This window comes from Echinops telfairi, unplaced genomic scaffold, assembly GCF_000313985.2.
Source record: "Echinops telfairi isolate 266 unplaced genomic scaffold, ASM31398v2 ScPeMD7_4225;HRSCAF=4972, whole genome shotgun sequence".
Taxonomy (NCBI): domain Eukaryota; kingdom Metazoa; phylum Chordata; class Mammalia; order Afrosoricida; family Tenrecidae; genus Echinops; species Echinops telfairi.
In genome coordinates this window covers 15563390-15590694 of record NW_022108124.1, presented here as the reverse complement: position 1 = coordinate 15590694, position 27305 = coordinate 15563390, and the positions used below count along the sequence as shown (strand labels likewise).

General features: G+C 44.3%; 1 protein-coding gene across 1 annotated transcript in view; it reads left to right on the top strand.

The window, feature by feature from the left end:
- The window catches only part of ULK4 (unc-51 like kinase 4), a 606607-nt gene that overhangs the window by 404207 nt on the left and 175095 nt on the right, over window positions 1-27305 (top strand). Inside the window, exon 34 of the mRNA XM_030886939.2 lies at window positions 1246-1344. Within this exon, the coding sequence (XP_030742799.2) occupies window positions 1246-1344 (99 nt within the window). The remainder of the gene's footprint in view (window positions 1-1245; window positions 1345-27305) is intronic.

The following is a 27305-nucleotide window of genomic DNA, read 5'->3' as shown; positions in this document are numbered from 1 at the left end:
CTTGCCCTGTCTGACTTCTCCCTTCATCCACTTTTCGGTTGTCTGTCCCCCAGGGAGGAGGTCACACACAGTTCCATGTAATCGGTTCCCTCTTCCCTACCCATTCTCCCTTTACCCACCCTGTTTGGGCACACAGCTTTTAAGGGATGTGGACCTAGAGACTGTCCATGCCCTGATACGATGGACGAACGTCCTGAATGTTCTTTGGGCTTCTGTGTGTGAATAGGAGGGGCGCTGGCCTTTCAGTGGTAGAATTCTTTGCATTCCATGTGGGCCGCTCTCCGAAAGGTCAGTGGTTCTTCCCCACTGATTCTAGTCCCCACCTGTGCAGATTGTCAGTCCCAGGAAGCCACCCAGGCAGGTCTCCTCTGCCCTCCCAGGTTGATCCGAGCTGGGGTGGACTCTGATGGCAGTGGGTAGGTAAAGATCTGGGTTTGAGTCCCACAGCCACCACCGTCTGCCTGTGGGAAGGTCTGTGTGTTGTATCTGATGCTGAACTAGTTTCAGCAGTTCCCAGACGCAGACGAAGTAGGAAGGAAGGCTTGATCATCCACCCTTGAAGATCAGCCCAGGAAAAGTCTATGGATCGTGCAGCAGATGCATCCGGACCTGCAGGCTGGATGGAGATGGGCAGGCTCCGACAGCATTTTCTTCTGTTGTGTGCAGGGCTGCCATGAATTGGGGCTGATGCAGATGACAGCTCACACCACCGTGCCTGTAGAGAAGACAAGCATAAGGAGTGCATTTGACATGCATCATGATGGGCGTACGGTGCCTGGAGGAGATCAGATGGGTGATTTGGAGGTGGCTAGTCTGGGTTCAGCCCCTGGCTCTGTCGCCCATTATTTGTGGACGTTCGTGACAGTGGTTACACGTTGGGCTTCTTAGCATAAACTCAGCATTTGCAAACCCCCAGCTGCTCCGTTGGAGAAAGATGAGGCTCTCTACTTCCGTAGAAGAGTTACATTGGTGGACCCACAGGGAGGGTGCTACCCTGTCCTATAGGGTTGCTGTGAGTCTGAAAAGAGATGGTGGTGAGTTTGGGGTTTTTGGTAGCAGCGACACTATGTGCACTGTTCTTATCACAGCACATCGCCTCTCCTTGAACTTACTTCCGTCCTGCATCAGGGACACTCGGGAGGAATGCCTCCTCCGCTTCCTTCATCGGCTCACATCAGCGGGCCTGCCTTCCACAGGCCACCAACAAGAGTCCTTTCTCTTCTCTCCCCTCTCCCCCCAATTCAGGCACAGAAGTCCGGCTCTGGAAGAGACACGCAGGCTGCGGAAGACCTGCTGCTGCTCGGCAAACCTCTGACGAAACTCGTCAGCCTGCTCATCCCACTGGTAAGACCACCTGGCCTGGTTGTGTGCCTCTGTGACCATCGCTGAGACTGTCACTGTTGTGTTTGACGCGTCCGAACTCTCGCACTTTCGCGAATTTCAAGTTCTTATGATAGATTTAAATTCCCGTCACAGTTAGCACCAAAGGAAATTTCAGATGAATCTGGTCTAGCAATAACTAAACTGCTGCGTTACTTTAAAACCAGGCGCTTTGTCATGTCTCTAAATATAGCTTTATGGAAGGCAGAATCTCATATCCAATTACCTTCTTAATGAATCCGAGGTGAAAAATCCAACACATGAATTCCAAGAAGGAAGTTGAAAAATCAGTGGGAGAAGCAGGTCCCTTGAAGAAACTATCTTAGAATTGTCCTTGATGTACTTGGCACGCGGGACTCCCCAGAATGCACAGGGGTAGGCTGTAGCCCCGGCAACCTCCACAAAGGTGGAAGGGAAATAAAGAAAAACAGGTGGGTACCCGAGGTCACCACATATACAGAGAAGAGAGAAAGCAAACTTGGAGCAGAGGCCAAGTCATCTGAGCAAGTGGGTGCACACACTGGTGTCAAACAGGGGTTGGCAAACTGTGGTCTGTGGTTCAAATCTAGGCCAGGCTGACTTCTATGAATCAAGTTTTAGCAGAATACCAGCACACAGACAATTCGTATCCATGTTGTTTATGGCTAGTTTCACATCCCAAAGCTAGGCCTGAGCTGTTGCAAGAGAAGTCTTACAGCTCCAAAGCCTAAAAGACTTGCTTTGGGGACTTTTACAGGAAAAGTACCTTGACACCCTTGTATAGAGGACCTCAATAGTTTAATAAAGACCTGTATCCATCTCTATACTACGGAAAGAGAAATTGCACCTTCTTTTCAAATTTCCAGGAGACAACCCTAAAAAATTGACCATGCAATAAGTTACAAGGATATCAATGCATTATAACAAGTAGGAGTTACGTAGACCACATTCCTTAATCAAAATATAGTACAACTAGCAAGAAAAGTGCAAACAATCATAAATATACTGTCTTCGTGTAAGAAACTTATATTTTTGTTCGCTCTTTCAGTTCTGGAAGCCAGAAGTTCAGACCAGAGTTCAGCTGTGATTTCCATTTTTGTTGATAGGCCCACGTGTTCCTTGGTTCCTTAGCTTGTAGGCAATTTTCATATGACCTCAGTCTGTAGAGTGGGTCACTGTGTGCATTCTGTTCTTCCCATAGCTCCAAAGTGATTAGGCTTAAGGTCCACTCAGCAGTGGTATGGCATCATTAACATAACCAAAAAAACGTTTATTTGTAAACAGGATAAAATCCACAAGTCTAAGGAGCCAGGTGTGACTGTATGCTTTAGAGGGATGAATTTGCATCATAGCCTGCACAAGTAGTAAAAACTATTCAGGGGTATGATCGTGAGTACAGTCGCATTGTGATTCTCTCCGTCTGGATCCTATCAGGAGGTAGAAACCAGTGAGCAGCAGATGTTTACAATAAAGATTGGTTTTCGTAGCAGAGTCCTGGTAAGATTTTAAAAGAACTCTACAGGGCAACTTAATGGTACTCAAGGAAAGACACTGGGCCTCTCCGGGTTCACTGCAGACACAGTAAACCCTGACCTTCCGGATATCTTTTGAAATACTCAACTAAAAGACAGTAGGCTTGATTAGAAAACCATCCTTGTTATTTACGTTATGAAGATGCATTTGAATGGAAGATATTCTTCCTAATCAGGGGAGTCACTTCTTGTTACGGATTGAATTATGTCCCCTCAAACTCTTTCTTAATACCTGTGGTTATTAAACCACTTGGGAGTGGATGGTCTTCAGTGTGTTAATGTGACAGGATTGGTGTGTGGATATATGTGGAGTCCACCTCTTCTTGAGATAGGAACGATCTGAAACAACCAAGCAGAGGAGCGATGAGGTAAGTAAGATAGGTGCCAAGCCACTTGGTGATCTCCAAGCAACCAAGAAATATAGTTAAAGAAAAACAGGCCTCCCTCCCAAACCCAGGGAGAGAAACCCTGTCCCCAAAGCAGGCACCTTGAATTCGACTCTCATCCCCGAAGCGGTGAGAAAACACACTTCTATTTGTTATCGCCATCTATTTTCTATTTCTGTGTGGCAGCACTAGATAACTAAGACACCGCCAGATTAGTTTTCCTTGGTCTAAAGAAATATTCTGAATGGAGGGTACTTTTTGCTTTATGGCTCAAGGGCAAGGGCAAATGCCCGGATGGGGGAAGAATTGCTTGTAGACCTTACCTGGTGTTTCCTTTCAGGAAGGATAAGAGACGTTCCTTTGCCCTTTTGCTTCATACATGTAGTTTTACCCAATTCTTTAGCAAGCTTAATTAGGAGGTACAAATGATTAAGACATGCCTCTGAAATGCTTGGAACAGCATGGCTTTGATGCACTTAGCTTTGTTACACTAGTTATAATAGCTGCCCTGATTACACTGTGCAAGTGCTGCCTCTGAGTGATTAGACGCCGAGGGAAGAGAATAGACAGTCCTGTCTCCACTCTTAGGAGAATCTGCCTTTTGTAACATTCTTACAGGCATTGGTCTGAGATAATCTCGCAATCCTAATGCAGAGACTGAACCCTGAAACGCAAGTTTAAGTCTTTCCTCTGGGGCTCATGGCTGCTACTGGGGAGCTTTCCCCTGGAGGGTTTTGAAGGGAGGAGTGCCAGAGAACTAGACAGGGGGTTCTATCCAGACAATGCAAGTTTGCTAAACAGAGCTGTGCGAGTCTATATGAAATAGTCTCTGTTGCTTTTATCTGAGGATCTTGGATTTAAATGATCATTTGAAAGGTTGGTCTTTTCTCTTCCTGATCTTTTCCAAAAGTAAACAAGCACCCAGGATACTAGCTTGGGCTCTCGATTGAGGGAGTTTTAGGGATAGCGTTTTCCTTTTTAATTATTTCATGTCAGGCTGGACCATGTGAAAAAGCCAAGACTCAAGTACTTTTGACCTAAAAAAAAATTTTTTAATGGCAATTTCAATTGGCTCAATCTTGTAGTAGACCTATATGACAGTTTGGGAACCCCCGTAGTGTAGTGATTACTCATTGGACTGCTAACCACAAGGTCAGCAGTTTGAAACCACCAGGCGCTCTGTGGGAGAAATGCAGGACTTTCTACTCCCATAAGCAGTTATAACGTCACGATGAATTGGCACTGACTGAGTGGCAGAGTCAGATTTCTGTTTTCATGTCCGTTTTAATCTGTGCAACAAATAGTTCCCAATATTCACCCAGTCCTTTGCTGGGTGTGTTATTATTGCTCTCTGTAAAAATGGCCTGGGGGCCGGTCTGATCTCTGACTTCACACAGGGGAAAGCTCACCCTCGCTGCCCTCGAGTGATTCTCTCCTAGCAGCAAACACTAGGGCACAAAGTAGAACAGACCCCGTGGTTTCCGAGACCGTACATGTTGTCACGAGCAGACAGCCTCATCTTTCTCCTGTGCAGTGGCTGGTGGTTTCAAACTGCTGGCCTTGGGGTGAGCAGCCCTATGCCTAATGCACTGTGCCAGCAGCACTCCTCACAGAAGGGGAAGGAGAATCCTCTTCCCCATCAGCCCAAGGCCACTTCTTAGGAGGTGCCGTCAGACAGTACTCCAACCTGCTACCTTCCTTCTCAAGTCTGGCAAACAACTGCCCTCCCGTGGCACTCTGCTTCTCTGTTGGGTTCACTAACTTATTTCATTGGTCACACAGAACTCAGAGAGCATGCTCACAATCACGGGCTTTATTAGCGTGAATAGGATCAGAAATACTCAGGATACAGCTCTGATCAAGAGAGCATCTTCTCAGCCTTGCCTACAGGCACACCTCTTAAACCACGTGGTCCCTTCGCCTCTGGGCAGTATGACAAAGCCCCGGAGTGTGCTACAAACGCATTTGGAAAGGGCACTCCTCACTGCCATCAGCCTTGACCAGAAGGTGCACGGCTCTAGCTCTGTGGGTGTGTAAACCCATTTCCTCAATTAAGTGCTTGGAGGCACCCAGCGCCTAATTGAACCTTCTGCCTGGACGCTAAGTCTCCTCGTTCTGTGCCGGGGATGCCCAAATGCTGTCTCTTGCTGCTTAGGCTGCTCCTCCTCCTCTGGTGCCATAGCGCGCTGTCTCCTGGATGCAGGAGGTTCAGCACTCACAGATCCTGGGTCCAAAGGATGCCTTCCACTCCTTACCCTTCTACCTTTGACACTAGTAAGATCCCCTCCCTGCTTCTTGGATGGCTCATTTTATACTCCACAGCATGGCAACATTGACCAGCCTTCAGACTATTACAGTTCTGAGGGTTATTTATTTAGTTATTTTTAAACATTTTGTTGAGGGCTCTCACAGCTCTTACAACAATCCATACATCAATTGTATCAAGCACATTTGTACATACGTTGCCATCATTCTTTTCTAGACATTTATTTTCTATTCAACTCTTGGTGTTAGCGCCTCTTTCCCCTCTCCCCCCCGTTAGGATTATTATTTTTTAACTTTTCTTTGTGAATTAGGTAAAGGCCTACAGAGCAGACCATCCGGTGTTCCTCCACCAGTCCCTCCACATTTTGTTTGAACTTGTCCCTTGCAGTCCTCTCAGCAGACCATCCCTCCACCCGCGTCCTCCCTGGGTTCGGTTTTCAAATCTCCTTGTTTCACCACTCTCTGAACTTTGTCCATAGATAACTACTGCCCTTTTGATCTTAAGTGATTGATTCTTCTAGCACAGGATTGAGTTCCGTTCTAGACCCGAATGGTGACTCACACCTAGTCTCTTTTGCTCCTTTTGATTCCTGCTCCACGTTTTTATCCCGCTCTATCCAGGGCCTTCTCATCCGATCCTTTTCGGAAAAGCTGGTAGTGGTGATGGGGCACTGTCGCACTCCTCTGGCCTCAGGCTTGTGAGCCTGATGTTAGTGGGGTCCATGAATCCCCCGGACTAATTGTTGCTAGGCGCCTATTAATGGTCCTTACTCTTCTGTCCCCTGGGTGAGGAGAGACCACCAGCGGCCCTTAGATGGCCACTCATGAACTTGTAAGTTCTCAGTCGGAATCGCCGAAGTAAGATGTAGAGCATTTTCTTTGTGAACGGTGTCAGGCCAATTGACTTTGATGTCCCCTGAGACTGCAGTCCTGACCCCTCGGGCCCAGTGACTGGGATGAGCCCCTCAAAGTGTTTGATATCGCCGAGGAGTTTGTTTAATGTGTCCTCGTGCATGTGCCACCACATTCGTAATAGGTTGCCTGCCAAAGTAAATACACATACGCTGGTATTCTCTGTCAAGCATATCTTCATTCGGGGGGATACTCCCGCTCTTCCTTCCACACCTGTTCATTCTGCATGGCTCTCTGTGCATGCACCTGGAGCTCCCAGTCATTACAGGATTGTGTGTATAGCAGAACTGCCTTCCATTACCTTGAGCTCTTGTAAACCCCCCATGTTTTTGCCTGCTGCCATGATTATTTGGTCAGCCTCCCTCTTAGACACCTTAACACGTGTCTACTCTCTAACCGGTGACCCCTCCCTCCATTCCCACCCCTGGTAACCACTCCAGGCTTCTTTGAGTGTGAAAACCCTTTCTTGACTTTTGATAACAGTGATCTCCTACAGTCTTTGTGAGGGACTGGTTTTACGCAGCATGATGTCCTTCCAAGTTCATCCATGTTATGAGATGTTTCACAGACTCATTGTGATTTTTTTAACATTGCGTGGTGTTCCCTTATGCGCATGTGCCAAAGTTACTTCATCCATTCTTCTATGGCCGGGAATAAGGGAGTTCCCACATGGTTGCTATTGTGAATAGTGCTGCCAGGAGCGTGCCGTCCATTCGTCTATTTGTGTCACGACTCTTACTTCTCCAGATGTGTTCGAAGTAGGACTGCTGGGTGAGGGTCTTTCTGTGCCCAACCTGTGATGAACTGCTCTTCCTGCAGTCGATCATTGCTGTTGTACACGCCCCCCAGCAGGGTACGAAGGTTCCATTCCCCCAGCACCCTCACCACTGTGCACTGTTTTCTGTTTCAAGCTGTGGTGTCAGTGCTGGAGGAAGCGGTAGCTCGCTGCTGTTTTAATTGCCTCTTTGGAAGGACTGCTGAGCTCCTCCGCTTTTCCTCACACGTTTGCTGAGCTCCTGCCTGTCTCCTTTGGTGAAGTGCCTGTTCATGTCCTCTGCCCATTTTTCGTGGGTTGTTTGGCTTTTTCTTGTTGAGAGGTTGAAATTTGTCTGATTTCCCATTGTGAAAAAAAGTTTTTTTTTCCACTCTGCGGGTATTATTTTTACTTTTTGGTGAAATCTTTTGGTACCCCCAAGTGTCTAATTTTTATGAAGTACCAGTCATCTGTTTTGCCTTCTGCTGTTTGTATGCTTGCAGTTATATTTGATGGTGTATTTATATCAGGCATTAATGTCTCTAAGTTTGTCCCTAATTTTTTCTTGGTGATTTTTATGCTTCTAGGAATCACATCCCTGGCATCGTAAACCATATGACTGGCTGCTTTAAAATGGCCCATACCAATCCATTTCAGTTTACTAATGCTTAAGATATTGATCTTTATGTGTCCTGTTTTATTTCTCATGGCTTCCAATCTCCCTAGATATATACTTCACACATTCCAAACTCCAATTACTAATAGATGTTCATAGCTGTTTCTTCTCATTCTGAGCTGTGCCCGATCAGCAAATGGAGGCCCCACAGGCTCCACTCCATCTGTGTCGTTAAGGTCCACTCTACAGTGAGAAGGAAAGCATCCTTTGGGAGCCTTGCGATGTAAAGGGCTCATCCGCTGGTGCACTGTCTCTGGCGGTTCTTGGTCTGGAAGCTCTGCTGAGACCGACTGACTCTGGGCGACCCTGCAGATACTTGAAATACCAGCGACAAAGCCTCCAGCGTCCCAGCAATATACGCAAGCCCCCCAACGATGACAAACCGGCAGACGCGTGGTGGACATGGCAAAGGGCACATCAAGATCCATCTAAAAGGATAATGTTCTCTGTGTTAGGATAAGACCTCACTGCATCAAAAGGAGATCTGATCAATATAACTATGATTCAAGTGTATGCACCAGCCACTCATGCTAACGACAAAGAAATCACCTTTAGAAATTGCCCATAGACCTCACGGCTGGCTCTGGTGCCTAGGGGTGCGATCCTGAGTTTTGAAGGATTCAATGAGACGATGCATGCGTGGGAAGGGGCCTAGCACAATGCTGCCTCGTTTTGAATGATAGTCCTCAGGTATCATTTCTCATCAACACGCTCTTCCTTTGGTTTTTAACCAGGTTGTATTGTAAGTTTGTAGCGGACGAGTCACTCTGGCCCTCAGGGGGCACCCCTGTCTCTCTCCACACAGCCTGCCCCTTTTCCCAAGCTCAGGACCCTTGCAGCAGAGTCCCCGTGAATTGTCGACCAGCATCTCCCTGTTGCCTGTCCTTCTCCCCCCTGTGGCCCTTCTTGTCTGCTCCTTTCTCCAGATTGTTTTCTGCCTTCTCACCGTGATGATGTGCATGCGTAACTAAAAAATCCAGGAAGTCAGATTCCCTGAGACACCCTGGGCACCAGTAGGTCGGTTTGCTTTCTGGCTGGCACTTCGGAGCAGCCTCTTTCAGCCCCGCCTCAGAGAGCCCGGTCGGTCCCTCATGGCAGTGCCACGCCAGCTTGCAGGTGGGTAATGAAATGAGGGAGAGGACCGTCCTCGGAGAGGGTTCACCAAGCTCGTTGAGACCCTGGGCTCCCGTTCCTAGTAATCGGATCACACGAAGGTTCTGGTGTGTTAGCCAGACGTCTGCCTAACGTCTGTGAGCTGGATTGTGTGTAGCTACACGTGCGTTTATCATGAGAGCCATTAGGTTTAAAAATGGCCCGTGACAAGAACACTGCCGCATTTCTTCTCTGGGGCAGATTAACACACATTTATAGCCGTGTATAAAGTAAAGAAAAAATAGTAATGTGGTTATTGGGACCTAGACTAGAGCACATATAGACCAAAGATACATTTTACAGTGGTTGTTAAAAAATGTAATAGGTTACAGACTGAGGGGCTGGCATTTCTTTGCTGTAGGGAAAAATAAACAGACACTCTGTTTTCATCTGACTTGGATGATTTGGGGGTGCTTTGCCTAACGGCAGGAGCATGAATCCGTTAGCGCTTGAGGTTCTTTCCAGGGATGGGTCTTGGAAAGTAAATGCACTTGCCTGGACTGGAGTGTGAAACCTTTCAACCCGTCCTTTGAGGACACATACCTACCCACAGGAAGACAGTCACAGGGAAGTAAGTGCAGATGACAGTGGTCCTTAGTCTTCATTGAATGTCTCTTGTTTTGAGGATCTGAGCCTCGAGACCTCCTCTTGACCCCTTTTCCCAGAGACACACTCAGGCTCACGTGTGTGCCATGTCCCATGCACTTTCAAGGGAATCCTGGGACCCCTTACTCGTCGCCATAGTTTTGGAGAAATGGCTTGTAATGTCGGCAACAATAAACCTGGCAAAGCAAGGGCAGTGCTTCATCCTAAATATTTTCTTTCGTAAAATGAAAGCATTCTCTGTACAGCCTAGGGGAGTGTTGTTACTAGATAAAGAATTGGCGTACAGACCTGTAGGAAAACATGCTTCTCCCTCAATGCAAATGGGTATTTTCATATTAGAGATTTGTTTTTAGTATTTTTGTAATGGTATGTAAAAGGTACCCGTGTTTAGTTTATGTTGGTTTTCCCATTGCATGTAGCTGTGTGTGCTTCTCCTGGCCATTGACCAGCTGTTTCTCTGCAGTTTGTTGAGGACCCCAGTCCTCACCGGCATCACAGCAGGAGCTCTGTCCGTTGCTAGAGGACCAGAGGACCTTGAGAAGTGAAGGATTCTTCCAGGAACAACATCTGGCCGATGCCAACAGCATTTGTTGTTGCATGCTCCTGAGATCACGGCGCCACTTTCAGAACTAAGTGATGGCCACAGAGTGCAGGAAAAATTAATTGCCGTTCTCATTTTCTAATTTATTTCTTTCAAGAAATAACCAAGTCAATTTCTCTCGCTCTATCTCTCTCTATTTTTCCCCCATTACCAGGATATTTTATATTATTTTAAAACATTTTATTGAGGGCTCTTACAGCTCATGTAACAATCCATACATCAATTGTATCAAGCACATTTGTACATACGTTGCCATCATTCTTTTCTAGACATTTATTTTCTATTGAGCCTTGGTGTCAGCTACTCTTTCCCCACTCCCACCCCCACCTCATGGCCCCTTGATAAATTATAAATTATTATTATTTTCATATCTTACACCGTCTGGTCTCCTTCCCCCATGGTTCTGTTGTTCGACCCCCTGGGGTGGGGGTGGGGATTATGTGGACCATCTTGATCAGTTTCCCCTTCTTCCTCTCCTTCCCCCTGCCCTCCAGGTATTGCTACTCCCATTCCTGTTCCTGGATTCCATGAGTTGTGAGCTCTTATGTCTTATCTGTACCTGTGCACATGCTCTGGTCTAGCTCGCAGTGAAAGGCAGTTCTAGTCATGATAGTGGGGGGTGAGGAAGCCTCAAGGAACCAGAGGAGTATTGTGTGTTTCATCAGTGCTTACTGATTGACTCATCCCTTCCCTATAACCCATCTGTGAGGGGATGTTCATTGTCTACAGATGGATTTTGGGCCTCTGCTCTGACCCCCTCGTCCTCAACAATATGTTTTTTTGTTTGTTTTGGGTCTTCAGATGCCTGTTACCCAGTCTTGTTGACACTTCATGATCGCACAGGCTGGTGTGCTCCTTCCATGTGGGCTTGTTGCTTCTCTGCTAGAAGGCCGCTTGTTTAACTTCAAGCCTTTAAGACCCCAGACACTATATCTTTTTTTTTTTTTGACACTATATCTTTTGATAGCCAGGCACCATCTGCTTTCTTCACCACATTTGCTTATGCACCCATTTTGTCTTCAGCGATTGTGCCAGGAGGGTGAGCATCACAGAATGCCTGTGTGTTCTTGCATTGAGGGAGGGCATGTGAAGAGGCCTGAAGTCCGTCCACAACCTCAGTGTATTGCCATATAAATATATGTAGATGGGCCAATATCTCTATTTCTATGAATTAATGTATTAATATATGTACACCCCATGCTTATAACTCTATCCATATCTTTGCTTCCTAGATTGCTGCTCTGTTCCCTTTCACCTTCCTCCCGTCCCACCATCACAATTGCCCTACTTCTGCCTCTTAGTGATTCCTCTCAGCTAGATTGCTGTTTCCCCAACACCCCCAGGATCTCCACATCCTCCTCGTTGTCAATTTTAATTCCCTAGTTGTTCCCTGTCTACGGCGTTGTTTGCTCACCACTCCCTCTCCCCTCCTCCTTCTCCCCCCATTTCTCAGGGACCATTGGACCCATTGCTTCTTCCTCAAGCTTGCTTCCCATGCCTATCTTATATAAGTAGGCAAACCAACAATAGCAGAGACCAAACAAAAAAACCCAAAAGTTTGGGGAGAAAAAAGGAGGGGGGGAGAGTACACAATTCCAGGTATGGCCGCTGACCTTTATGACTATCTCCCCACTGGCCTTAGGGGGATTCCGGGAGCTGCTCCTTCTAGCCTGAAGTCTGTTTTGGGGACTCATCGGGGGCTTTCTGTTGGCTTTTTTGGCTCCTGTTGGTGTTCTGTTATGTTCCCTTCTCGGTTTGCACTGCTAGGGGTGATTCAGACTGGACTAGTTTCCTGCCGTGTGTCCCTAGTATTGTCCTCTGTCGCAGTGTGCTCTAGTCAGGGGACTAGTCTTGAGCTGGTGTCGGCCCTACAGTCCTCTCTGTGCCTTCGTAGCTCCAGGCAGGGGCATCGTCCCCCTGGCTGGGTGTTTCTCTTCTGTGTGTCTTCACCATGCTGTACCTCTGTCCATATCTGTGCTTCCTCGATCCATGTCTGCGCTGACATGAGGTCTAGACCCCTCCCCCTCTCTCTTTCAGTCCTGCTTTGCTTCTGTGTGGCATGGCATGGCATGCCAGCCCCTCGCTCCAACATGTAGGTGTAGTGTTGTCCTCTGTAGTGCATGCATCTAGAAGGGGGTCAGTTTGGCTCTGATTGAGGCCGGCCCTGCAACCCAATCTTTCCATGCATTTCTCCACATGGTTACGTGGCCCTCGTGGTTTGGTGTGCCGTGGTGGGGTCTGTATGCATGCTCCCGATTCTGTAGACAAAACCAATACTCTCCTCCTGGATGGGTTAGTGCCCTGCTCCCCATCTGCTATCATCTCACTTTCGGCCCTCCTTTTTCTCTCTCTCCCTTCCCCCCTTTCTCCTTCTTTGTGTTGGATTAACATGTACCTCCTTGGGATTGGTCTGACCTCCACCTGGCTGCTTGTACCTCAACCTATATATTGTGAGATAAGTGACGCTTCTTCTATACCTACTGTGCTGATTATACTTGTCTCAGGGGACTCATGTTATGCCTGTCCTTCTGTGATTGGCTAACTTCACTTAGCATAATTTCTTCCAGCTCTTCCCATGAAACGACATGTTGCATGTGATGATCAGTGCTTTTTAGTGATGCGTGTACTGCATTATGTGTATATGCCAGAGTTTACTGATCCACTCGTCTATCCATAGATTGGTTTTCTCGTTAAGGAGTGGTGGACTTAGACATTCCCTTGCCTTCTGCCTCCACACCCCATGGCATGAAATAGAGCTCATGGTTTATGGCGATTACTGTTCATGGTGATGAAACATAGAAGTGGTAAGTAGTACATTCGCAAGTCAGACCCAGTGACCACATCTTAGTTCCATGTGAAGCAGCTTCCCCACTTCGTAGTGCTACCTCTCTTTGCAGGATTCCTGGTGGTATAGTGGTCGTGTGTTGGGCTGCATTCTGCAAGTTCAGTTCAAAACCACCAGCTGCTCCTTAGAACAAAGACGAGGTTTTGTTTGCTTGGATTTTTAATTTTAAAGATGAGGCTTTCTACTCCCGTAAAGAGTTATAGACTGGGACGCCCACAGGAGTAGTTCTGCCTCAGCCTCTCGGGTCGCTGCGAGCTGGCATTGACTTGATGGCAGTGCCCGAGACCTGGCTTTCAGGGCATCTACCGAATGAACCGCGTACTAAGCATCTCCACGAGGTGCACCGCAAACACTTAAGATTCTGTTGTTAAGGCCCAAACTATTCCAACATGTGTGTTCTGTTTCTGGTGCATGAACCTAACCTTCATTCATTTGCCTAAGCTAAAAGCATGGCTATAAATCTTGGCCTCTTTTTCTTCATCCTGCCCCAGGCTCTGACAGTTCTATCCCATGTCCGACCTTGGTTTTGACCCCTTCTGATATCTTCCCCATCGTGATGCAAAATATGCTTTCCAAGGTAAAATTTATCTATTGGTCATGTACTGAATCCCTTTCCCTGGGGGACCCAGGGGAGTGGGCACCATTGTCAATATTTCTCAGACTAATGAAATACATCATGAGATTGGCTTTCTGTGTCTGAAGCCTTAGGACCATCGTCTCATGGGACAAGTCAGCCAATTATCATATAGTGCATACATCTTATGTTCTACACCGTAGTGAGTACTGGCTGGAGTCTTAAGAAGCTTACAAGCAGCCATCTAAGATGCAGCTGTTGGTCTCTGCGTGACTGGAGCAAGAAGGAAACCCCGAAACTGTAAGAATAAACGAGTGTACCGGGCTAATACCCGCATGGACTATGAGCTCCTCTGTCCAACAGCCAGGAGAACTAGATGGTGTTCAGCCACCACTACTGTCCACTCGGATCAGGCCTCAATGAGGAGAGGGGGAAGGTGTTCAGTGCTTGGATCTAGATGGCTTTAAGAAAGCAAGTGCCGTACTTATTGGGCTGCTAACTGCAAGGTCAGCAGTTTGAAACTTCCAGCCGCTCCTCAGGAGAAAGACGGAGCTTTCTGGTGTAAAAAGTTACCATCTCAGAAACTCACAGGGGCGGTTAGTTCTACCCTGTTCTCTGGGGTCGTTCAAGGTTGGCATCGACATGTAGCAGTGTGTCTGGTAAGAAAGGAAGGTCTCAGAATGTCAAGTGCCACTTCTACCATTACTTCTTTTATCTTTGTCTCAAATTGGTTGTAATGTAGCGATGTTTTAAAAAAATCATTTTATTGGGGGCTCATACAGCTCTTATCACCATCCATCCATCCATCCATGGCGTCAAGCACATTTGTACATTTGTTGCCATCGTCATTCTCAGAACAGTTTCTTTCTGCTTGAGCTCTTGCATTTCACACGAATGGCTGTCCTTGGCCCTGGCGCCCTTGTTCTCAGCTGACTAGGTAGCCCTTCACTGGAGTGATAGGCTGCAGGAGTAACAGGAAGCAGCTCCTCTAGGAATCATTCTTCCCAGGGACAAGACACATTCCTGTAGGCTCCTTGGTCTCTCTTCAAGCACTCTTTCTAATACAAATGCTTTCATGCAAATGAGTTACGCTAAGCAAATGTGGGAGTGACTGATAGGAGAGAGAGAGAAGATGAGAGAGTTAAAGGGCTGGGAGACAGGGTTGAATAAGTAACTGTGCACCATGGACCTTGCCAACAGCTACAGCTAGTGTATCAAATGCTCAGCTTTTTAATAAGTTGTTTGATTTTAGGGTGTATCTTACTCTTCGTTCCTAGTTCCTGGTAGTTTGATCTTGATTAAAAAGCTGACAATAACAATCTTTTTGCATAATTAGTGGTTACATTTTTGTGCAGATCAACGAGGAACGTGCGCTTTAGTAATTGGACTGTTATAACCAAATCCCCTGGGTAATCATTAGAACCAAATGAAAGCACTTCAGTGTTTTAGTATAATTTCATTTTTATACCCCTCCCATATCATGTATGAAACGGACAAGAAAGTAATAATTCCTGTTTTGGGTATTCCAAAACATTTAATCAATTCACTTATAAGACACCGTGTCTGTAAGGAGATGAGGTGTATATAGATCGTATAAATTACTTGGTGCAGTGGTTGCGAGTTGGGCTGCTATCCTCATGGTCGGTGGTTTGAAACCACCAACCGCCTTTTGGGAGACAGATTGGGCTCCCATAAACAGTTGCAATCTCAGAAACTCACAGGGGGATTTCTGTGAGTCAGCATTGACTCAATGGCAGTGAGTTTGGTTTAGGTCTAAATTACTTAGTAATCGGCAGATGCCCCAAGAGGAAGGTGGATGAAAGCAGTGAGCACACAGTTCACCACATCAAACATGCAACGTTAGTGTAACCAAGCACATTCAAGGTCACAAACAGTAAAGGGAAATCAAATACCAGGAATGCCAGGCCAGGTTTCTCTGCCCCAGTCTTCAAAGTTGAAGCTGGCTATGGGAATATAAACCGGGAAGTTCAAATATAAGTTGGTTATTTGTAAAAAGTTTTGAAATTTCTTAGACCTTTGCATGCAGTCGTTCCATGTGTGGAAATTTAAGCACAGAAAACAATCGGAATTATAGATGAGTTGTGTATACAGATATTCTCACAGCAGTATATTTGGTTTCAGAAAGTTTGGTAATAGATTACATATTGCTCAATTGAGAAATCATTAAATTATGTTTTTAAGATGCAATTCTGTGACAATAAAGATACTTGTGTTCATCTGACTTGGATGATTTCAAAATAATGCTTGGATAATATATTTAATATGAAGTTAAAGAAAATATCCAAATGTATATTAATTACAATATGATGCTAATATTTAAAATGCACCTAGAAAGCAAAAGCATGTACACCAATAGAAACTTTTATGTATAATTGTAAATGCATATATATGTGTGTGTGTGTGTATATATGTATATATATATACCTTTTACAATTTTGATATCCCTCATCCTCCATTGTTTCCAAAAAGAATTTTAGCAGTTTTGTGGACATATAATTCACATATCATACAATTCAATGGCTCAAGCAGATGGAAAAGAGTTGTGCAGTTATCACCACAACCAACTTTAGGACATTTTCTTCATTCCTATACTTGTTATTATTTGCTCCCCACTCCCCCACAACCTCCCTTGCCATACCCCTAAGAGATGATTAATCCAGTTACTATATAGATGTACCTATCCTGATTTCATGTAGAGAAAAGCATAACGAACAAACAAACCCAGTAACTGTAACAAAATAAAACACAGAAAAACCTCCATTCAAAAGGGAGCAGAAAATAACAAAAACTAGAAGGAATTTAAAATGGGTCAAAAAGGGAGAGGAAATGATAAAATGCTTATATCTTTCATTATCATACTATCATTAGAATTGTTTAATATTCACAAACAGGCACTTTTCCCTTTGTATGGTTCCTATGCATTCGTTTTAGGTAGGTTTTCCACTACTAATGGAAAAAGGTTGGCGGTTCAAACCTACCCACCCACCAGCTTGTGGGAGAAAGATCTGAAGATCTGCTTTCATCAACTTCACAGTCAAGAAAACCCTGCCCGGTCCTTCCACCCCGTCACACGAGGCCACAGCGGCACGCACTCCTTTCCGCTGAAGCACACCAGTCCCCTAATACCTGGGTGCGATTCCGTTCCCATGTGACTGAATGAAGTATGAACTCTGCTGCGGGTTCTTCCCAGTGCCCCAGGCACGGTGCAAATAGACATGTGCTTCATGATCTTGACCTGGCCTGGCCTCTTTCAAACTCCGTCAACAACTACTTGACACACACACACACACACACACACACACACACACACACACACAGCTGTGGTCGTGTTGGCTCCTAGTCTCTCTGTGCTAAACCCACTTTTTATTTTACAAAAATGGGTAATGAGAAGGAGTAGAGTGAGCGTCACATTTGACTCGTGTGTAGACGGAGTGATGGTTGTTGTGGAAGGTTGTGGAAGGTTGACACTGCCCCTTTTGAGAAGGCAGAGGAACTGAGTGAGGGTGAACCTCGTGACATCAGGAGAGTGGTTGGGACAAAAACAATGGGGATGTCTTAGAGGAAGTGACTTGCCGGCAAAAAAAAAAAAGCCAACCAAAAAAAAACCTTGGAACTCTTGCAGATACGCCATGACATTGAATGCAGAAAGAACACCATTGTGGTAGTTGCTCCAGCCTTAGAAACGCCTGTGGCAGTTCACCACGGCGTGCACAAGGTACTCTCTCCGTATCCGAAGTCCTATGATGTGACAAGAAGGTAAATATTGTTCAAACGGCTCTCCATAAGTGGTTCACAAAGAAATCATGTTCAGTGTTTCTACCGTTGGCTTCACACATAGGCAAGGCTGTGCTCATGACACGGGACTGAGCAGCATCCATTCTACTGTGCACAGGGTCACATGACTTAGAGTCACTGGCTAGCACCTAAGAACTATCAGATTTTAAATTGCACTGTGCTATAAATTTAGTTTTGCTGTCTCCCCCCCATGCCTTAAATGTCAATACTTATATATAATAATAAGATATAATACAATGTGTAATTATATAGTACCTAATACTTCTAGATTAAGACACATGTTAAGGTTTTATCCAGGGCTCCTCAAACTATGGCCCGCAGGCCACATGCGGCCCGCCAAGGACATTTATCCGGCCCGCCGGTGTGTTTGCCGCCGCTGCCTGTCCTGCTTAGCGGCCGACTTGTCCAGTGTGCATAGGAATCTGTTCATAGTGTTTTTATTTTAAAGCTATAGTCCGGCCCTCCAACGGTCTGAGGGACAGTGAACTGGCCCCCTGTTTAAAAAGTTTGAGGACCCCTGGTTTTATCAAAAATATTTAACAATTGCAGAGCAAATTATTGCCCCCACCCGTTATTAAGATCATTTTTCTTGGTTTGCACAGGCATCGTTATGTCCCTGCACAACTACGTGCAGTGAGCACTGCCTCTCGATCAGCAGTTCTCAACCTGTGGGTCGCGACCCCTTTGGGGGTCGAAAGACCCTTCCACAGGGGTCACCCAATTCCTAACAGTAGCAAAATGACAGTGATGAAGTAGGAACAAAAATAATTTTATGGTTGGGGGTCACCACAACATGAGGAACTGTATTAAAGGGTTTCGGCCTTAGGAAGGTTGAGAACCACTGCTCTGTATGATCGTGGACAGACATGTACTGAAATGCCAGCAATACATAACTCTTAGTGGTAAACGTACGTGCGAATTCTAGTGTCCTCTTTATCAGATTTCTTAAATGGAGATGTATTACTCGTGTAATCACCAAAGGCTTTAAGGCCCCATTTCTACCTTACATTTTCTTTTTTTTTGGTCAGTAAGAACAATTCACAGTGTTGACTATCTGCCTTCTCTGTCTTGTCTCAGCTCCGCAGTGCCCTCTGATAAATCATGACACTCCTTGATCCAGCCAGCTGCTAGTCCATCTTGAGTTTCTTACCAGTTTTACTGCTTCTAGTTTATGGTTTATGGCAATTGCTGTTTATGGTGATGAAACACAGAAGTGCAGCTACAAAGTTCATTTGCAAGTCAGACCCAAGTATTTGCATATCTTAGTTCTATATTAAGCAGCTTCTCTAAGGACTTATTTCCCCATTTAACTGTGCAACCTCTCTTCCAGGGAGCCCTGGTGGTGTAGTGGCTGTGTATTGGGCTGTCATCTTTAAGGTCAGCAGTTCAAAACCACTAACCACTCCTTGGGAGAAAGACGGGCTTTCTAAAAGAGTTACAGTCTTGGAAACTCACAGGGGCAGTTCTACCCTGTCCTACAGAGTCACTATGAGTTACTCAATGGAAGTGAGTAATATTTAGATATATATGAAAGGTATTGCAACAAAATTGTAAATACCATTATTAAACAAAAAGATCAAAATGTAAGGCTATTATTTCCCTACATTTTCTCCATCTAGGTCCATACACTTAAAAAAAACCCCAAGTCTTCACTTTAGTTAAGTGACAGTTACCAGAGCAGATCCGCTCTCTAGCATTCCACAATTCATACAGATTTTGCCCACTCTCGTCCATTGCTATCCCTCCATCGTGCCATCACATCTCCCATCTCCTTCTGACGTTTCTCATTTCTCCTCCTCCTCCTTTCCCAACTCTCTGATCCTAAGGTGAGTGCTGCCCTTTTGCTTACTCCACTATGGGAGTGAGTTGTTTCACACCTGCAGAGCGATTAAGGATTACTGTCTTGGGCATCCCACCAGTCTCTCTCTGATCATTAAGCCTGTCTCTTTTATGTTTTGAGTTCTACTTCACATTTTTCTCCTACTTTGTGCAGAACCTCCTAATACGATCCCTTTCAGAGTAGTTGGTAGTGGTAGCCGGGTACCATTTAGTTCTGGTCTCAAGGTTGTGGAGAATGATGTTTGTGTGGTCCATTAGATTAATTGTTTATGTATGTCCGTTAGTAATTTATTTTTTTAAAGATTGCATCCGTTTTTATTTCAGCCTCTACTAAACTACTTGCTGTAGCGTTGACTCTGATTCATGGCAACCCCATGTGGGTGGAGTAGAACTGTGTTATAAAGGAGTGTAAATGATTGATATTTTATTTTGTTTTATTTTTTAATTGACAGTTTTATTGGCACATAATTCACAAACTACACAAAACATTAGTTCAAATCATACCAAGAATTGTACAATCATCACCACAATTAATAGCAGAATAATTTCTTCATTCTTGTATTTATCATTCCTTCTTTCACTTAAAAAAAAACCCAAAACAAATTTAACATGGGTCTAAAAGAAGATTAAATGATAAGATATTGCATTTTAACCTTGTGCTATGACTCTTATTAATTAGTGTAGTAGAGGCTGGAATCAAGATAGAGGCCATCTTAAAAAAAATAGAAGAGACGGTCCAATAGATAAGAAACAGTCCAGTGGTCCAATCGGCCACAAAACAGGATGCACAAAAGTGCCTTATTTTTTTTTAATCATTTTATTGGGGGCTCATACAACTCATCACAATCCATACATACATCAATTGGGTCAAGCACATTTGTACATTTGTTGCCCTCATCATTCTCAAAATATTTGCTGTCCGCTTAAGCCCTTGGTATCAACTCATTATTTTTCCTCCTCCCTCCCTGCTACTCGCTCCCTCATGAACCCTTGATAATTTATAAAGTATTATTATTTTGTCATATCTTACATTGCCTAACGTCTCCCTTCACCCACTTTTCTTTTGCGTCACCCAGGGAGGAGGTTATATGTAGATCCTTATAATTGGTTCCCCCTTTCTACCCCACCTTCCCTCCACCCTCCCAGTATCACCACTCTCACCACTGGTCCTGAAGGGTTCATTTGTCCTGGATTCCTTGTGTTTCCGGTTCCTATCTATACCAGTGTACATCCTCTGGTCTAGCCAGATTTGTAAGGTAGAATTGGGATCATGATAGTGGGGGGAGGAAGCATTTAAGAATTAGAGGGAAGTTGTGTGTTTTGTTGTAGCTACACGGCATGCTGACTGGCTTGTCTCCTTACCGTGACCATTGTGTAAGCGGCTGTCCCATTACCTACGGGCTTTGGGTCTCCACTCTGCACTCCCCCTCATTTACAATGATACAATTTTTTTGTTCTTTCATGCCTGATACCTTATCCCTTCAACACCTCATGGTCACACAGGCTGGTGTGCTTCTTCCATGTGGGCTTTGTTACTTCTGAGCCAGATGGCCACTTGTTTACCGTCAAGCCTTTAAGACCCCAGACACTATTATCTTTGGATAGCCGGGCACCATCGGCTTTCTTCACCACATTTGCTGATGCACACATTTGTCTTCAACGATTGTGTTGGAAGGTGTGCATCATAGAATGCCAGTTTAATAGAACAAAGTGTTCTTTCATTGAGTAAGTACTTGAGTGGAGGTCCAACGTCCATCTGCTGCCTTAATACTAAACCTATAAATATATGCATGTAGACCTATTTCCCCATCATCTTATATAAATATATTTACATACATACATGCCTGTTTTTAGACCTCTATAAATGCCCTTAGCCTCCTAGTTTTTTCTTCTATTTCCTTTTTAGAAGTGCCATATTTTTAAGAGGTCGCAGTAATTTGTTTTCTCATTAAGATACTACATTTTAGCCTTTCCATATTTTTCCATTTATTCTGCAAGTGGAAATCTAATTTTGATAGCGCCATATATTGAAGAGTTTCCCCCCATTTAATGACTTTTGGCTCCTGGCCAATGGAAAGTTCAGAAGTTCCACTTATTTTTTTAAAACACCGAAACAACCTTAAAATGGGTCTGTCACATCGACTACAATGTTCTCTATCTGATAACAAGGCCATTCAACAGTCCTCAGCTTTGGTCAGGGGGAATTCTTCAGAGGCTGAAGTCATGCGTGGACCCTACAGCTGGATTTCGGGCTTCCATTGTCATCCACAGCCTGCCGCAAACCAAGTGTCCACAATTTAAGCTCTGATGTCATTCCCTCCTTTGGATTTGGATTTTATTATTTACAGTCTTTGGATCACACCCACGGGTGTGCTTCTTCCATGTGAACTTAGGTAATGCCTCACGACTCTTCGCTTTTATCACTCTACTTGCCTCTGGATGGGGAGGGACCAATAGTTTCTCCTTAGATAGCTACTCATGAACTTTTTTTAAAAACATTTGTGGTTGACTAACTTCACCTAGCATTTTGTTTTCCAAATCCATCCATATCACAAGGTATGTGTTAGTCCGGGTGGACTAGAGAAACAAATCCATGGAGACTTGTGTATAAGAAAGGGCTTTATATAAACAGTAATTGTACATTAAGAAAACAGCCCAGCCCAGTCCAGATCAAGTCCATAAGTCCGATATTAGCCCATATGTCCAATACCAATTTATAAAGTCCTCTTCAGACTCATGAAACACAGGCAATGATGCCAAATGCAGGAAAATCACAGGCCAGTGGGTGGGAAGTCTTGTGGATCCAGTGGTGGTGGGAGCCTCTCAGCGCTGGCAGGGGTCTCCATGTGGCTCCTCTAGCTCAGTGAAGTAGCGTAGCTTCATGTGTCTTGTCAGCTGCAACGTCTCCCAGGGAGTCAGTCTGTGTCCTGCCTCCAATGAGCTATTTTATCTCCTTAGCGCCTCCAAATGAGGTCATCAAGCTGTGATCTGATTGACAGGCTAAACTCCACCCCTTCACTCTTCAGCCTCAATTTGACAACACATTTTGTAACTACCACAAGGTATGCGCAGTTTCCCCATCGTTCTTTGCCAGTGCTTAGTGTTTTATGGTGAGCAGGTATCAGTTTGTTTTCCAGTCTTCCACTTGCAGGCACCTAGGTTGTTTCCATCATTTGCTATTGTGAATAGTATTGTGATGAACATGGCTATGCATATATCTCGTTGTGCCCTGGGTTTTATTTCGTTAGGCTATATATGAAGTAAAGCGATTGCTGGGTCAGGTGATATTTTTATTTCTGGTTGTCTGAAGAAGTGCCATGTGATTTTCAGAGGGTTTGCTCTGTTTGACAGTCTCGTCAGCTTTCTGTAAGAGGCTCTAGGCTCTCGATACCCCTTCAGCACTTGCTCTTTTCTCCTTTTTTGAACTTTCCTAAAGTGAATCCCCTCTCACCATACTTGAAGGATGTGAATACCCTGGTTATTAGAAAGCATTGTAAAGTCAATGATGGAAGACATAGGTCAAAATGTAATATCTTATCATTTGATCTCCTTTTTGATCCATTTTAAAGTTGTTTCAAGTTAAAAAAAATGCAAAGGGGAAATTTTGAACTTTGGAAAGATATCTCATTGTTTTGATTTGCATCTCTCAGATGGCTAGTGATCGTGCACACTTTTTCATATGTTTGTTGGCTGCCTGGATGAACTTTGGTGAACTGTCTTGTCCTGTTCTCTGCCCATTTATAATTGTTATTTATCTTTTTCTTATCGAAGTATTGACGTTTTCCAATAGATTTTAGAGATGAGTCCCTTGTCCAATATATCAGTTCTAAATGTTAGCCCCCAACCTGTGGGTTCCCTTGTTACCCTTTGAATACATCTTTTGTTGCCTCTAAGAGCCTTAACTTCAGGAGGTCACAGTCATCTGTTTTGTCCTTTGCTGTGTATATTTTTTCTCCTGTATATTTGATATTGTCTTTATGGCATGTGTCAGGGCCCCTACGTTTATCTTTGTTTGTTCATTGATGATCATCATATTATTTATAGTGTTTACATTATGTCATAAGCCACCTTAAGTCCTTTTTTGTATATGGAATGCAAAATGAGCCTTGTTCCATTGTTCTGCAAATGGAAATCCAATTTGTTAATGCCATTTATTGATGAGCCTGTTTCTTCCCCATTTAATGTATTTCCGCTCTTTGCTCCAAATCATTTGTCTGTAGATGAAATAATTTACTCCTGGTTTCTTTATTCTCTTCCATCGGTCTACATAGCTGTCATTGCGGCAGCACCAGGCCGTTTTCACTCCAGTGGCCTGTAGTAGATTGTAAGGAAGTGAGAGGCATCCCATTTTATTGTTCTTACGCAGTACTTTGCTTATTCTGAGTCTCGTCCCTGTCCATATCAAGTTGCTGATTCATTTTTCTGTTTCTTTAAAGAATGATGCTGGGCTCTGGATTGGAATTGCTGCTTAGGAACTTTTAACATCTCGGTTACTACTAAGCAAAGTCAGGTTTAGAACACCGCTTTCCTGAACTCAGCTAGGCCAATTGAAGGTCCACACACTTTTGGTGGTTGTGTTTCCATCCCGCTAGCCCTTCCCGAAAGAATTCTAAGACCTTCGATTTACACCACATCAAAACTGTAGTTTTGGCTTGCTCGCGGGACTGACATGTTTCTTTTAAGTGTTCTTTAAGTTTTGAGGACAAACAGAAGTCGAAAGTGGCAGAATCAAAGCTGGGGGGGGGGTGAGGTAAAGTGTCAGAGTGAAATACTGTAAGACAGCTCTGGCTACCCTTAAAGAATAAACAGGTGCATGCTGGGATGAAAACATTTCTTGGCAGTTTTCCTGGCCTGTTCCTCACCAATGAAATGAAATGAAATGAAAGTTAGAAAGAAAACACCTTTAAAAGGGAAGAAATTTGGCAACTAGTTGCTCCCTATCCTTTTAGCACAAAAATCTTAGTTTCCTTCTCTGAATCAATCTTTACTCATCGGATTCTGTACATCGACCTTTTCTCCCAAGGCTGTGACCCTTGGCTTTCAGCATCCACAAGTAGCCAGGCACTATCGCCTGCTTTGAGATCCCCAGAACCCACACCTTCCCCGCGGTTTTCCAATCGTGAACTCCTGGGCCAGACGGATCCTCCCTTTCTCCCGTCCTCTGGCTTTGTCCCTACAGCGAGGCCGGCTCTTGGGGTTTGTTAAGGAGAATCTACGGGAGGGAAGTGAAGATGGCATCTCTGCTTAATTGGATCCTCTAGCCGGGCTCTGTTTGGTCACATTAGTTAGCTGCTTTGGACAGTGCTAGAAGGAAGGTTAGCAAAAATAGACTTATGAAATTTGTGTCTTCCACTGTGTGAAGGAACTGGAGCTGGAAGTTGGGGTGGCCGACCGCAGCTAATGTGCACAGGACAGAGACTTGAGAAGGGCCCCTTCCTTTATTTAGCAAAGTGTCAGGGAACATGAAACAAAGTCATGGAAAAATGTAATTAAAAGATAATGGAATGTCCCCACCTCCTTCATGAATCCCTTTGGGAGAAAGTGACCAATGATGAGGGACAAGAGCACAGAGCCAGCTGCCCCCACAGGGCGGGTCAGAGCTCTCACCCACGAGGGCCGAGGGGAAGCTCTAGTTCACGGAGCATTGAGGACGATATCGATATCGATGTCTGGCCTCAGTAGAAGGAAATAATTAGTCCTGTTTTTTTAAAACATTTTATTAGGGGCTCATACAACTCTTATCACAATCCATACACACATCAATTGTGTAAAGCGCATTTGTACTTCATTCTAAAAACATTTTCTCTCCACTTAAACCCCCAACATTAGGTCCTCATTTTTCCCCTCCCTCCCCGCTCCCCCCTCCCTCATGAGCCCTTGATAGTTTATAAATTGGTATTTTGTCATATCTTGCCCTGTCCGACATCTCCCCTCACCCACTTTTCTGTTGTCCGTCCCCCAGGGAGGAGGTCACATATAGTACCTTGTAATCGGTTCCCTCTTTCCTACCCACTCTCCCTCCACCCTCCCTGTTTCGCCACTCACACCACTGGTCCTGTAGGGCTCATCCGCCCTGGATTCCCTGTATTTTCAGTTCCTATCTGTACCAGTGTACATCCTCTGGTCTAGCCAGACTTGCAAGGTCGAATTCGAGTCATGGTAGTGGGAGTGGGGAGGAAACATTTAGTCTTATTTTGAGCATCGCACCAAACCCATGTATTAAATAATGAAAATTCAAGACCAAAGGAGTAACCATTTCCAAGTAATTTAGCTGTCTCCACGGGCAGGAAGATCTCAGAACTGTTTTGAGAAAAATACCAAGGGATCAAGCATTCAGCCACAGAACATTCTCAATACTCTGGACCTCTTTAACAGATAATTGACAATTTCCATATAGTTTTTCATTTTCTAACATTTTCCTACTCTTAAACCATCTTTTTGGCCTCCAAGTAATTGTTCTCATGTTTAATGCCAAGTTTTGTTATTTATTCTTCAGTTTTAAAAGAAAGGTATTTGTCAAAGGTTTGAGTTCATTTGGAGCATGTCTACATGACCTGGTGAGACAAATTGAGAAATAGTCAGCCTCGACTAGGCTAACTTCAATCAACATACTCCCTGGAAATAGGTAAATGGCCATTTCAGACCTTTAGCCTTTGTGTGCGTCGTCTCATAAACTGTTAGTGTTTCTCACGGATCCGTTTGTTTGGATGGCCTGTACGATTAGTAGTTAGTCTTCCACAGCTTCTTGCTGCCCCTGGATGATGTTGTCCTCAAGAGCAATGGGTGGGTTCACCAGGAAAGACTAGGGGTGCAGAATTCAACTTGAGACCCTTCATCAGAGGGGTGCCGATTGGACAGGAAGCTCTCAAGACAGCAGGCAGGCACCCATTTTACAAAGGAGTAAAAATATGCATAGTCCTTTGATGAAGCTATTCCTATCTTTCTGTTTTGTCAGTGTGAATTGGAGGGGAAAAAATTCAACTCCATAACTTTTTTTATAATTATACTTTAGCTCATAATTAAAGATACACTTGAGGCAAAAATAGGAAGCTCACATTTCATGTAAATGAAAGCTCAGAGCTGTTTGGAATACAGAGACCAAGATAATTACAAAATCCATCATGCAGAAATACTGCAAATATGGGAAATTCAGTGTTTAACCCAGTGATCAGTTTCTCTTAGTTTATCACTGAGAGAAAAACAGAGTATTTAAGAATTAAACACACATTCCTGCCCACCCGACCACCCCCACCCCCACCCCCAAATTCTCATGTGAGTAAAACACTTTGTTGACCCTGGGCAAATACAGACTAAATGAAAATTAATAAAGTGTCCATGCTGAGACTGCGCATACACAGTAGGAACATGCACACACCCACAAATGCCTGTTCACCCTGGACATCATCCTGGTGTACAGCAGTTTAGCTCCTTCCTTTCTGAGGTTGGCTATGCCTGTGTGAGTTTCAGTATTTTCCATGTTTTTATCCCAGTATAGTAGGTGTTTACCAAACAGATGTGTGTGCTAGGATCCTTTTTAAATCATTAATTATGTAATGTGAAAATAACTAAAATACTTCAGAAGAGTTAAGAATATGAAATATAAGCATCTTCCTTCCCCGCTCGGACCCAAAGCAAAGAATATGTGTGTAATGTACTGTACATGCATGTATTTACACGCAAGTATGTGTGTATGTGTGTGCATATATACATGTCTGTGTCTGCACACAAGTATGTATATGTACATGTAGGTGTTTACACAGGAGTATGTGCGCATGTATTTTATGTGTTTACACACATGTGCTTTTGTATATGTATGTGTTTACATATGAGTATGTATGTGTGTATGTATTTGCATATGTGTATGTATGTGTTTAAACAGTATGTACGTATGTATGTGTATGTATTTATACATATGAGTGTGTGTATTAGTGTATGCATATGTGTATGTGTTTACACATGTGAGTATGTACGTATGTATATGTATGTAT